The 11,990-nt window shown below is 45.7% G+C and overlaps 2 protein-coding genes and 2 pseudogenes across 3 annotated transcripts; all 4 read left to right on the top strand.

Annotated features, from left to right (window-relative positions):
• Window position 1: 1 nt before the first annotated feature.
• LOC147992293 (disease resistance protein RGA2-like) lies at window positions 2-4,014 on the top strand. 2 transcript variants are annotated; one of them, XM_087529126.1, is made up of 3 exons: window positions 2-1,722; window positions 1,960-3,409; window positions 3,514-4,014. In XM_087529126.1, exons 1-2 carry the CDS (start codon window positions 1,444-1,446, stop codon window positions 2,920-2,922), a joined length of 1,242 nt encoding a protein of 413 aa, XP_087385252.1. In that variant the 5' UTR covers window positions 2-1,443; the 3' UTR covers window positions 2,923-3,409; window positions 3,514-4,014. The 2 variants fall into 2 exon arrangements, with proteins under 2 accessions (XP_087385252.1, XP_087385248.1); XM_087529122.1 differs by having other exon boundaries at window positions 2-3,409.
• On the top strand, window positions 3,319-5,394 carry LOC125533059 (uncharacterized; annotated as a pseudogene).
• Window positions 5,395-5,654: 260 nt separating this feature from the next.
• On the top strand, window positions 5,655-7,963 carry LOC147992294 (disease resistance protein RGA2-like; annotated as a pseudogene).
• A 367-nt stretch (window positions 7,964-8,330) lies between these two features.
• Window positions 8,331-11,619, top strand: LOC125526342 (disease resistance protein RGA2-like). Its single transcript, XM_048691122.2, has one exon. It carries the CDS (start codon window positions 9,605-9,607, stop codon window positions 11,078-11,080), a length of 1,476 nt encoding a protein of 491 aa, XP_048547079.1. The 5' UTR covers window positions 8,331-9,604; the 3' UTR covers window positions 11,081-11,619.
• Window positions 11,620-11,990: the final 371 nt, after the last annotated feature.

The raw sequence follows: 11,990 nt of genomic DNA on the forward strand, positions 1-11,990 counted from the left end.
CACGAATGACGGCGCCGCTCAGAGAGGGCGATGAAGGGCAAGTACCCTGTGCGTCCTCAACATCGGCACAGATCCTCAGAATCAGCTGGTGCAACCTCTGCAAATCGTGCTGTGAAGTTTGGCAGCTTTCAGCCATGATGCTGGTTAATGGTGTCTTGTAGAAGACAACATCACTCACACGAGTCTGGGGAGTTCAGTTCAGGCAACCTGCATGCCTTGCTACAAAGATCAGTAGCGCAAGTGAAAATAAACACAGATAGCTGGAGCTAACAAGATAAAAAAACAGCTGAAAGAGCAGAGTGAACAAACACAACCACTGCCTGATTGCACAGGTGTTGGAAAGGACCGAACAAAAAAGGGATCTCACTGTTGATCCCAACAGGGGAAACTTGCAGCTTCAAGTTTCCACCACACTGACTTTTATTAAATCAGAAATAAATACTTTTTTTCTGACATAACAGTGTCACCTTCGTTGGCTGGGTCAAACGCCTATTCTTTGAATTTTTCGCACAATTGCTTTCTGAAGCTTCCTACTGACCGTTAAAAGTCACCAAGTCAGCAACAAGCCATCAAGTGTTTGTTTGGTCACCAAATGGAGAGGGAACAAGCTGAGCAGAGAAGATGGTTAGTTTTGGAACAATGGAAGCCATCAAGCTAATTTTTTTGTCGAATAAGCTTACTGGTATTTTCTTCAAGATGCCCGTGTTTGGAAGCACTGATCCGGAGGAGCACCCAAAGCTAACATCCAGAGCCATGGAGCTAAGCCCTTGAGACACAGATCTTTCATCACCGCATATGTTGCTGCCGCATTACTGAGATCAGATCTCAGTGCTTGGTTGTGGCGCAGGGTTCTCACACACACACGAAGGCGGATATTCAGAAGAATATCTCATGGTTAGGTCAATATCCTGTCAATGAATACCAGCAGCCCTGGTCTCTATATTTGGAGCATGGCCGAAACAAGGCAAGGGTCCAAGGATCTTAAGTGTTTGATGCGACGTGGTTGCTACCAAAAAGGTCCTGCTGCTCATGACGAGGTTCCAAGGATATCAGCGGTGGATCCTCTATCCGGTACCTGGAGCGCTCTTCCACGGGGCAAATTTGACGTCTGGTGCTTCAAGTCTCGTATATACTGTACCAAAGCTACACATATGACTGTGAGTTTGTATGGGAGTGAGCAAACACAACCACTGCCTGATGTTGATCCCAGCAGGGGAAACATGCAGCTTCAAGTTTCCACCACGCCGACCTTTGAATCAGGAGCAGATACTTTTCTTCTGTCCTAGCCGCCTTTCTCTGATTTTTTTGCATGATTGCTTTCTGTTGCTTTCCACTGACCGTTTAAAAGCCATAGAGTCAGTAGCTGCCTAACTCCATCCAGCTTAGAGTACCATCTAGCTAATCTGAGGCTTTGGAGGAGGTCCTGTTTGCTCGCACTTCATAATGGAGACATTCATTTCTGCAGTTCTTGGTGATCTTGCTGGCAGAGCCATATCATTCGTGGTCGACAAGTGCCGTGAGCAGGGAACCGAGGAAGACGATCTGCAGAGGCTGCATCAGCTGCTTCTGAGGTTACGTGTCATCATCGAGGAGGCCGAGGGGCGGTGTGTCACCAACCGAGGGATGATCTGTCAAGTTAGCATGATGAGAAAGCAAATGTTCAGAGGGCACTACCTACTCGACACCTTCAAGTGCAGAGAGAAGAAGACCGACGATGAGGAGGTGAGTCGCTCCCTGTTCATTCAATCCAAATTTAACCCCGCAAAGCGCTTTCGCCGCCTTTCTAGCGGCACTCAAATTGAGAGCATAGAAATTGGTAGAGACATCAGTAAGGAGTTGAAACAGCTTGTTCTTGCCCTGGAAACCGTGGTTGTTGATATGAAGGAGTTTGCTATATTTCTGATGAGCTATCCTCGCATGTGCCGCGAACCTTATGGTGCATATTTATTTTTTGACAAGTGTATGTTCGGTCGCCAAATGGAGAGGGAACAAGCCATCAGCTTCTTGCTACAACCTGAGCCTCTAGGGGGTTTGAATCTGGGTGTTCTTCCGATCGTTGGTCCTGGACTTATTGGGAAAAGCACTCTTGTGGAACATGTTTGCGACGATGAGCGTGTGCACAATCACTTCTCCTTGATCTTGCTCTACAATGGAAATGACCTTAAAGATGAAACTGCAATGACTTTTAGAGATCATTGCGTGGTCAAGCATCAAAATATGGCCTCGGGTAAAGAAAGGTTGTTGGTTGTCATTGAACTCTTAGGGGATGTGGACGAAGAGGCATGGAAGAGGCTGCTGCATTCTGCTGAAAGTTGCATGACATGTGGGAGCAAAATCATAGTGACTAGCCGATCAGAGAAGATGATCAGGTTTGGAACAGCGGAAGCTATCAAGCTAAGTTGTTTGTCTGAAGAAGCTTACTGGTATTTCTTCAAGATGCTTGTGTTTGGAAGCACGGATCCGGAGGAGCACCCAAGGTTAACATCCATAGCCATGGAGCTAGCCCTCAGGATGTGCGGATCTTTCATCTCTGCATGTGTTATTGCCGCTTTACTGAGAGAAAATCTCAGTGCCTGGTTCTGGTTCAGGGTTCTCAGAAGCTTTAGGAAGTACATGCAGAAGAATTTATTGTTGTTCGGTGAATATCGTGACGTGGATAAGTCTCGGTATATTATGACCATTGCTGAAACACAGCGAGTTTCTAAGGATCTTAAGCTCTTTCTGCTCTATCCTAGTTATCAAAAAGGGCCGGCTGCTCAGGGCGAAGTTCCGAGGATAACAGTGGTAGATGTTCTATTCAGTAGATGGAGCACTGTGCCACAGGGCAAATTTGAGGTCTTGTGCTGGAGGTCTGTCATACCACCATACTACAACTATATATATGTTTGTGAGTTTGTGCAGCACAAGAACACCACACCGTAATACTCTTCTTGTATATTCGATCAATTATGTTTGGCTTACCAGATTAACATGTATTAGACTTCCTTGCATGTTGTTCTAAATGTCGGTGCTTGATTTTAGTTGATCTGGTTCTAGACTGATTGATCTTATACGGAGTATACTGCAACTAGAACTCAGTAGATCATCATGTAGGGCTGTGATTGTAATCACTTGAATACTCTTCATCTCATTGAATAAAGCCTTGGAATAAAATCTAGTTGATATTTATGCGGACTCTGTTTTCACTTTTTTTTCAAAGCTGATATATCTTGCAAGTACCTTGTTTCCAAAGAACGGCTGCATCACTCAGAGATTGTGCGGGATGAGAACAGGGTGAGCAGACACAACCACTGCTTAATATCGCAGGTGTTGGAAAGTATGGAGGAAAAATGTGATCTGGCTATTGATTCCACTGGTGCAAGCATTCAGCGTCAAGTGTCCACCATGTTGACCTCTAAAGCAAAAACAGGTACTTTTCTTCTTCTGTCACAACAATGTCACTTTCATGTAGCAGCAATAAAAACTAGGAAGACACCTATTTTCTGAAATTCGTAACACAATTGCCTTTTGTAGCTTTCAGCTGACCGTTCAAAGTCACTGAGTCAGCAGCTTCCTAATTTCCTCAAGCTCAGAGCACCACTAGCTGGTGAATGGCTGGGAGGGTTCCTGTGTGTTTGCACTTCACAATGGAGGCAATAATTTCTACGGTTCTTGGTGATATTGTCAGCAGATCCATATCTGTCTTGGTTGGCCAAGGAGCAGAGGATAATATACAGAGGCGCCGCTAGCTGCTTCTGAGGATATCTGCTGCTGTCGAGGAGGCCGAGGGGTGTTGTGTCGCACACTGAGGGATGATCCGTCAGGCTAGCGTGATGAGAGGGCAGATAGAGAGTCCATGAAGACTGGAACACCCGATGGGTCAATGAAGACTAGCTGGCCATTCAAAGTCATCAAGTCTGCAACTGCCTAATTCCTTCAAGCTCAGTGCACCTGACTTGGCAACTGCTTAAGTCCTTCAAGCTCAGACCACCATCTATCCGGTGACGGTGAGAGGCTGGGAGGGGTAGTTTGCACTTCGCGATGGAGGTGCTCATCTCCGCAGTTCTTGGAGATATTGTCAGCAGAGCTATATCCGTTGTGGTCGACAAGTGCCGCGAGCAGACAACCACCAAGGAGGATCTTCAGAGGCTGCGCTAGGGAATGGAGATCCTGGTGTCCTTCCGGTCGTTGGTTCTGCACTTATTGGGAAAAGCACTCTCGTGGAGCATGTTTGCGACGACGAGCGGGTGCGCAACCACTTCTCGTCGATCTTGTTCTACACCGGAGACATCCTCAATACAGATGAAACGGCAACAACTTTTAGAGATAACTGTACAATCAAGCACCAAAACATCAACATCGCCTCGGTTGAGGAAAGATCCTTGCTTGTCGTCGATCTCTGTGAAGACTTCGACGAAGACACATGGAGGGGGCTGCTGTGCTCTTCCACGAGATCCCTGAAACCTGGGAGCAAGATCATAATCACTAGCCGATCGGAGAAGGTGGCCAGTCTCGGAACAACTGAGGCGGTCAGGCTAGAACGTCTGCCCGAAGAGGCCTATTGGTACTTCTTCAGGACGCTGGCATTCGGTAGCACGGACCCCGAGGATCACCCGGAGCTGACGTCCATTGCCAATTGCCATGGAGCTCACTGTTGAGATGCGTGGCTCATTCATGAACGCGTTCATCAGCGCCGGCCTGTTGCTGGGACTGGGCGCAGACCGTCTCTGCGCCCGGTCCTGGCGCAGGGTCCTCGCACATTTCAGGGACTACTTGCAGAAGAACACCATGCTGCTGGGCGGCGAGTACCCTCTCGACCTCCAGTCCTGGTACGTCTGGAGCATGGCCCAAGCGCCGTGTCTGGGTCGTCTCAAGCTGTTCCTGCTGTGCGATAGCTACCAGAGAGGGCTGGATGATCGCACTGAGGCACCGAGGGTGACGGTGGTCGACCTCCTGTCCGGGACCGCCGCCGCGCCATGGGGCAGGTCCGAGGTGTTGTTCTGGAGGTCCCTCATACCACCGTACTACAGGTACGTGTATGTGTGCGAGTGCGAGTTTGTGCAGCACAAGAACAAGAAGACCACGATCGAAAGTGAGCCGTAGAGGTGGTTCATGCATGTTCCGAGTTCTTGATTGACCGATCTTATATTGGAGTATGTCGTGGTTGGTACCCGGCCAGCAGCTCAGCGTGTAGTTACAGTCATTTCTTGGACATATGTCCTGCTAGTACGTCTCAATCATCTGAGATTTCTTTAAGTCTCATTTGATTTAGAAAAAATGTAATTTTATTTACAGAAAATGGCTTACCAGATATGCATGTGTGCTAAGACTTCTGGTGTAGTAATCTATTGTAGTGCTTATAATCTATTGTATTACCAGAAATGTAATTACTTAATGTGCTTATAATCAATTGTATACTCTTCCATATAAAAAAAGCCTTGGAATAAGATCTACTCCCTCCATTCCTAAATATTTGTCTTTTTAGAGTTTCAAATGAACTACCACATACGGATGTATATAGACATATTTTAGAGTGTAGATTCACTCATTTTGCTTCGTATGTAGTCACTTGTTGAAATCTCTAAAAAGACAAATATTTAGGAACGGAGGGAGTAGTTGATAGTAATGCTGACTCTGTTTTACCTTGTTTACAGTGACTTGAGAAGACCATTTCTTTTAAGCAAACGGCCGCACTGCTCAGAGACTGCAGAAACAACCACTGCTTGATTCTGTAGGTGTTTGGAAGCATGGAACAAAGTTGTGACCTCTAAATCACCATGTAGCGTCAAGCTTCCACCATGTTGACCTCTAAATAAAAAACTGGTACTTTTCTTCTGTCAAAACAATATGTCGCCTTTATTGAATGGGTCAATGAAGACTATGAGAACACCTATTTTCTGGAACTTACAGCACAATTGCTTTCTGAAGCTTTCAACTGACCATTCAAAGTCACCGAGTCAGCAACTGCTTAAGTCCTTCAAGTTCAGAGACACCATTTATCTGATGAGAGGTTGGCAGGGATTCCTGTTTGCTTGCAGTTTACAATGGAGGCACTCATTTCTGCAGTTCTTGGTGATCTTGCTGGTAGAGCCATATCCTCTGTGGTCGAGAAGTGCCGTGAGCAGAGAACCGCGGAAGAGGATCTGCAGAGGGTGCACCAGCTGCTTCTGCGGTTACGTGCCATCGTCGAGGAGGCCGAGGGGCGGTGTGTCACAAACCGAGGGATGATCTGTCAGGTTAGCATGATGACAAAGCAAATGTTCAGAGGGTACTACCTTCTCGACACCTTCAAGTGCAGAGAGAAGAAGACCGGCGATGAGGAGGTGTGTCGCTTCTCGTTTGTTCAATCCAAATTTAATCCGGCTAAACGCTTTCGCCGTCTTTCTAGCGACACTCAAATTGAGAGCATAGAATTTGGCAGAGACATCAGTAAGGAGTTGAAACATGTTGTTATTGCCCTGGAAAGCATGGTTGCTGATATGAAGGAGTTTGCTATGTTTCTGATGAGCTATCCTCGCATGCACCGCCAACCTTATGGTGCATATTTATTTTTGGACAAGTGTATGTTCGGCCGCCAAATGGAGAGGGAACAAGTCATCAGCTTCCTGCTACAAGGTGAGCCTCTAAGGGGTGAGAATTTGGGTGTCCTTCCAATTGTTGGCCCTGGACTTATTGGGAAGAGCACTCTTGTGGAACATGTTTGCGACGATGAGCGTGTGCGCAATCACTTCTCCTTGATCTTGCTCTACAGCGGAAATGACCTTAAAGATGAAACTGCAATGACTTTTAGAGATCATTGCGTGACCAAGCATCAAAATATTGCCTCGGGTAAAGAAAGGTCGTTGGTTGTCATTGATCTCCTAGGGAACGTGGACGAAGAGGCTGCTGCATTCGGCTGAAAGTTGCATGACATGTGGGAGCAAAATCATTGTGACTAGCCGATCAGAGAAGATTGTCAGGTTTGGAACAACGGAAGCCATCAAGCTAAGTTGTTTGTCTAAAGAAGCTTACTGGTATTTCTTCAAGATGCTTGTGTTTGGAAGCACGGACCCGGAGGAGCACCCAAGGTTAACATCCATAGCCATGGAGCTAGCCCTCAGGATGGGCGGATCTTTCATCTCTGCATATGTTATTGCCGCCTTACTGAGAGAAAATTTCTGTGCCTGGTTCTGGTGCAGGGTTCTCAGAAGCTTTAGGAAGTACATGCAGAAGAATTTATTGTTGTTCGGTGAATATTGTGATGTGGATAAGTCTCAGTATATTATGACCATTGCTGAAACACGGCGAGTTTCTGAGGATCTTAAGCCCTTTCTGCTCCATCATAGTTATCAAAAAGGGCCTGCTGCTCAGGGCGAAGTTCCGAGGATAACAGTGGTAGATGTTCTATTTAGTAGATGGAGCACTGTGCCACAGGGAAAATTTGAGGTCTTGTGCTGGAGGTCTCTCATACCACCATACTACAACTACATAAATGCTTGTGAGTTTGTGCGGCAGAACACCACATCGTAGTTCTCTTCTTGTATACTCGATCAATTATGTTTGTTTACCACCAGATTGGCATGTATTAGACTTCCTTGCATGTTGTTCTAAATGTTGGTGCTTGATTTTAGTTAATCTGGTTCTAGACTGATCGATCTTATACGGAGTATACTGCAATTAGAATGCAGTAGATCATCATGTAGTGTTATGTTTGTAATCACCTGTATACTCTTGATCTCAATAAACAAATCCTTGGAATAAAATCTAGTTGATATTTCTGCAGACTTTTTTCACTTTTTGGGCAAAGCTGACATATATTGCTATTACCTTATTTCCAACGAACGGCTGCACCACCCAGAGATTGTGCAGGATGAAAGAACAGTTGAAAGAACACGGTGAGCAGAGACAACCATTGCTTGATTGTACAGGTGTTGGAAAAAACATAGGAAAGAAAATGTGATTTGGCTATTGATTTCAATGGTGCAAACATGCAGTTCAAGTTTCTACCATGTTGACCTCTAAATCAAAAACAGGTACTCCCTCCGTCTGGAAATACGACGTATTTTAGTTATAAATACATTCATTTTTAGCTATTTCCGCGACAAGTAATTCCGGACGGAGGGAGTACTTTTCTTCTGTCACAATAACGCCGACTTTGTTGAATGGGTCAATGAAGACTAGTGAGGAGAGAACCTATTTTCTGGAAGTTACAGCATCATTGCTTTCTGTAGCTTCAGCTGGCCATTCAAAGTCATTGATTCAGCAACTTCCTAACTCCTTCAAGTTCTGGTGAGTCTGGGAGGGGTTCCTGTTTGCTTCAAGTTTATGATGGTGGCACAATTTTTTGCAGTTGGTGATATTGTCAGCAGAGCCATATGCTTCGTGGTCGAGAATTGCCGTGAGGTTATGTGCCATCATTGAGGAGGCTGAGGGGCAGCGTGTCACTAACCGAGGGGCGAGGGATGATCTGTCAGGTTAGCATGATGATGAAGCAAATGTTCAGAGGGTACTACCTTCTCGACATCTTCAAGTGCAGAGAGAAGAGGACTGACAATGAGGAGGTGAGTCGCTCCTTGTTCGCTCAACGCAAATTTAACCCAGCTAAGAGTTTTAGCCGCCTTTCTAGTGGCACTCAGACTGAGAGCATGGTAATTGTTACAGAAAGCCAGCAAGGAGTTGAAACAACACTCATGACAATCTGGGGGTTCAGTCGACCTGCATGCTGCTACAAAGGTCAGTACCACAAGTGAAAATTCACACGAGAGTTCGGGCCATCAAGATGAAAGAACAGCTGAAAAAACAACACCACTGCCTGATGGACTGGGGTCAGGTGTTGGAAAGAACAGAAGAAAATGTGATCTCACTGTTGACCCCAACAGGTGGAAAACGGGGCTTCAAGTTTCCACCACGTTGGCCTTTCAATCAGAAACAGTAACTTTTCTTCTGTCGTAACAGTATTGTTCGCTGGTTCAAACGCCTATTCTCTGAATATTTTGCACAGTTGCTTTCTGAAGCTTTCAACTGACCTTTAAAGTCATGAGTCAGCAACTCCTAACTCCGCAAGCTGAACCGCAGTTGCGTGTTCACAGCACTTCTCAACCATGATGCTTGTTGACAGTGTCTTGTAGTAGAACTTAGAAGAAAACAACACCCGCGCAGTGTGGGGATTTCAGATTTCAGACAACCTGCATGTGTTGCTACAAATATCAGTATCTCCATGCAAGGAGTTTTGAGTTTTGACTGACAGGGCGAAACAACAGTAAAAAAACACAGTGAGTGAAAACAACCAATGCCAGATTCTGCTGGTGTTGGAAAGAGCAGAAGCGTGTGATTTGACTTTTGTTCCCAGCAGAAGAGACGTGCAGCATCAAGTTTCCACCATTTCGACATCCTTTTCCACCATTTCGACATCCGTTTCATTCAAAAACAAATACTTTTCTTCTGTCAAAACAGTGTCGCCTTCAGTGGATGGATCAATGAAGACTAGGAACATCTATTTTCTGAAATTTAAAGCACAAGTGCCTTCTGAAGCTTTCAGCTAACCATTCAAAGTCATGGAGTAAGCAAATTCCTAAGTCTTTCTAGCTCAGAGCACCATCTATCTGGTAAGAGGCTGGGAGGGCTTCCTGTTCATTTGCGCTTCACAATGGAGGCAATCATTTCTGCACTTCTTGGTGATCTTGTCGGCAGAGCTATATCCTTCGTGGCCGAGAAGCGCAACGAGCAGACAGCCGTGGAGGATCTGCAGAGGCTGCGCCAGCTGCTTCTGAGGGTAAGTGCTGTTGTCGAGGAGGCCGACGGGCGGTGTGTCACAAACCGGGGGATGATACATCAGGCTAGCACGATGAGAGAGCAAATGTTCAGAGGGTACTACCTTCTAGATGCCTTCAGGTGCAGAGAGAAGAAGACCGGCGATGAGGAGATGAGTCTCTGCTCGTTCGTTCAATCCAAATTTAATCCGGCTAAGCGCTTTCGCCGCCTTTCTAGCGACACTCAAATTGGGAGCATAGAATTTGGTAGAGACGTCAGTAAGGAGTTGAAACATGTTGTTCTTGTCCTGGAAAGCATGGTTGCTGATATGAAGGTGTTTGTTATAATTTTGATGAGCTACCCTCGCATGTACCGCCAACCTTATGGTGCGTATTTATTTTTTGACAAGTGTATGTTCGGCCGCCAAATGGAGAGGGAACAAGCCATCAGCTTCTTGCTACAAGCTGATCCTCTAGGGGCTGGGAGTTTGGGTGTCCTTCCAATCGTTGGTCCTAGATTTATTGGGAAGAGCACTCTTGTGGAATATGTTTGTAATGATGAGCGTTTGCGCAGTCACTTCTCCTCGATCTTGCTCTACAGCGGAAATGGCCTTAAAGATGAAACGGTGATGACTTTTAGAGATCATTGTGTGATCAAGCATCAAAATATTGCATCAGGTAATGAAAGGTCATTGGTTGTTATTGAGCTCATAGGGGATGTGGACGAAGGGGTGTGGAAGAGGCTGCTGCACTCTGCTGAAAGATGCATGACAAGTGGGAGTAAAATCATAGTGACTAGCCGATCAGAGAAGATGCTCAGGTTTGGAACAACGGAAGCCATCAAGCTAAGTTGTTTGTCTAAAGAAGCTTACTGGTATTTCTTCAAGATGCTCGTGTTTGGAAGCACGGACCCGGAGGAGCACCCAAAGTTAACTTCCATAGCTATGGAGGCAGCCCTCGGGATGCGAGGATCTTTCATCTTCGTATATATTGTCGCTGCCTTACTGAGAGAAAATCTCAGCATCCAGTTCTGGTGCAGGGTTCTCAGAAACAATAGGAAGTATCTGGAGAAGAATGCATTGTTGGCTGGTGAATATCTTCACGAGGATAAGCCTCGGTATGTTTGGAGCCTTGCTCAAACACGGCGAGTATCTGAGGATCTTAACCTCTTTGTGCTACATGATATTTACCAAAAAGGGCATGCTGCTCAGGGCGAGGTTCCGACGATAACACTGGTGGATGTTCTATCGAGGACATGGAGCACCGTGCCGCTGGGAAAATTTGAGATCTTGGGCTGGAGGTCTCCCATACCGCCATACTACAACTACGTATATGCTTGTGAGTTTGTGCGGCACAAGAACCCCACACCATAGTTCTCCTCTTGTATACTCGATTAATTATGTATGGCTTACCAGATTGGTATGTATTAGGCTTCCTTGCATGTTGTTCTGAATGTTGGTGCTTGGTTTAAGTTGATGTGGTCCTAGACCGATCGATCTTAGATGGAGTATACTGGAACCCAGTAGCTCATTCTGTAGGGGTGCCCTAATTACTGGCTTTGTTTGTAATCACTCTTGTATACTCTTCATCTCAGGAAGCAAACCCTTTGAATAAAGTCCATGTGGGGTTACCTACTTATTGCAGACTATATTTTCAATTTTTGGACAAAGCTGATATATCTTGCTAGTACTAATATCTTTCCAGTTACGAATCATTTGCACGAAATTGCCGTGCAGCTCAGAGGCAGGACAAGTACCCTCGACATCGGCGAGGGAGGATCACCGGATGCAGATGCTACCCCGCAGTTGCCTGCATGACCAACTACGGTCTGGGGAGTTCAGGCTAACAAGTTGGAACAACAGCTGAAAGAAGAACACAGTGGGCGGACATAATCACTGTCAGATTGGGCAGGTGTGTGGAAAGAACAGAAGAAAAATGGAAACCTGTAGCGTCAAGTTTCCACCGTGTTGATCTCTGAATAAAAGCCAGGTACAGTACTTTTCTTCTGTCATAACTCATAACAATATCACTTTTGTTGGATGGGTCAATAAAGAATTAAAGATTAGGACAGCCATCATTTTCTGAAACTTATAGCACAATCTTCGGTCATAACATTGTTGCCTTTTGTTGGACGATTGGATAGGTATATTTTCTTAAATTTGGTATACAATTGCCTTCTGAAGCTTTCAGCTGTCCGTTCAAAGTCACCGAGTGAGCAACTGCCTACCTGAAGACTCTTTCAAGCTCATAGCACCATCTATCTGGTGAAAGGCTGGGATAGAT

Source organism: Triticum urartu, chromosome 1A (genome assembly GCF_056163025.1).
Source record: "Triticum urartu cultivar PI428250 chromosome 1A, HENAU_Tu73, whole genome shotgun sequence".
NCBI lineage: Eukaryota > Viridiplantae > Streptophyta > Magnoliopsida > Poales > Poaceae > Triticum > Triticum urartu.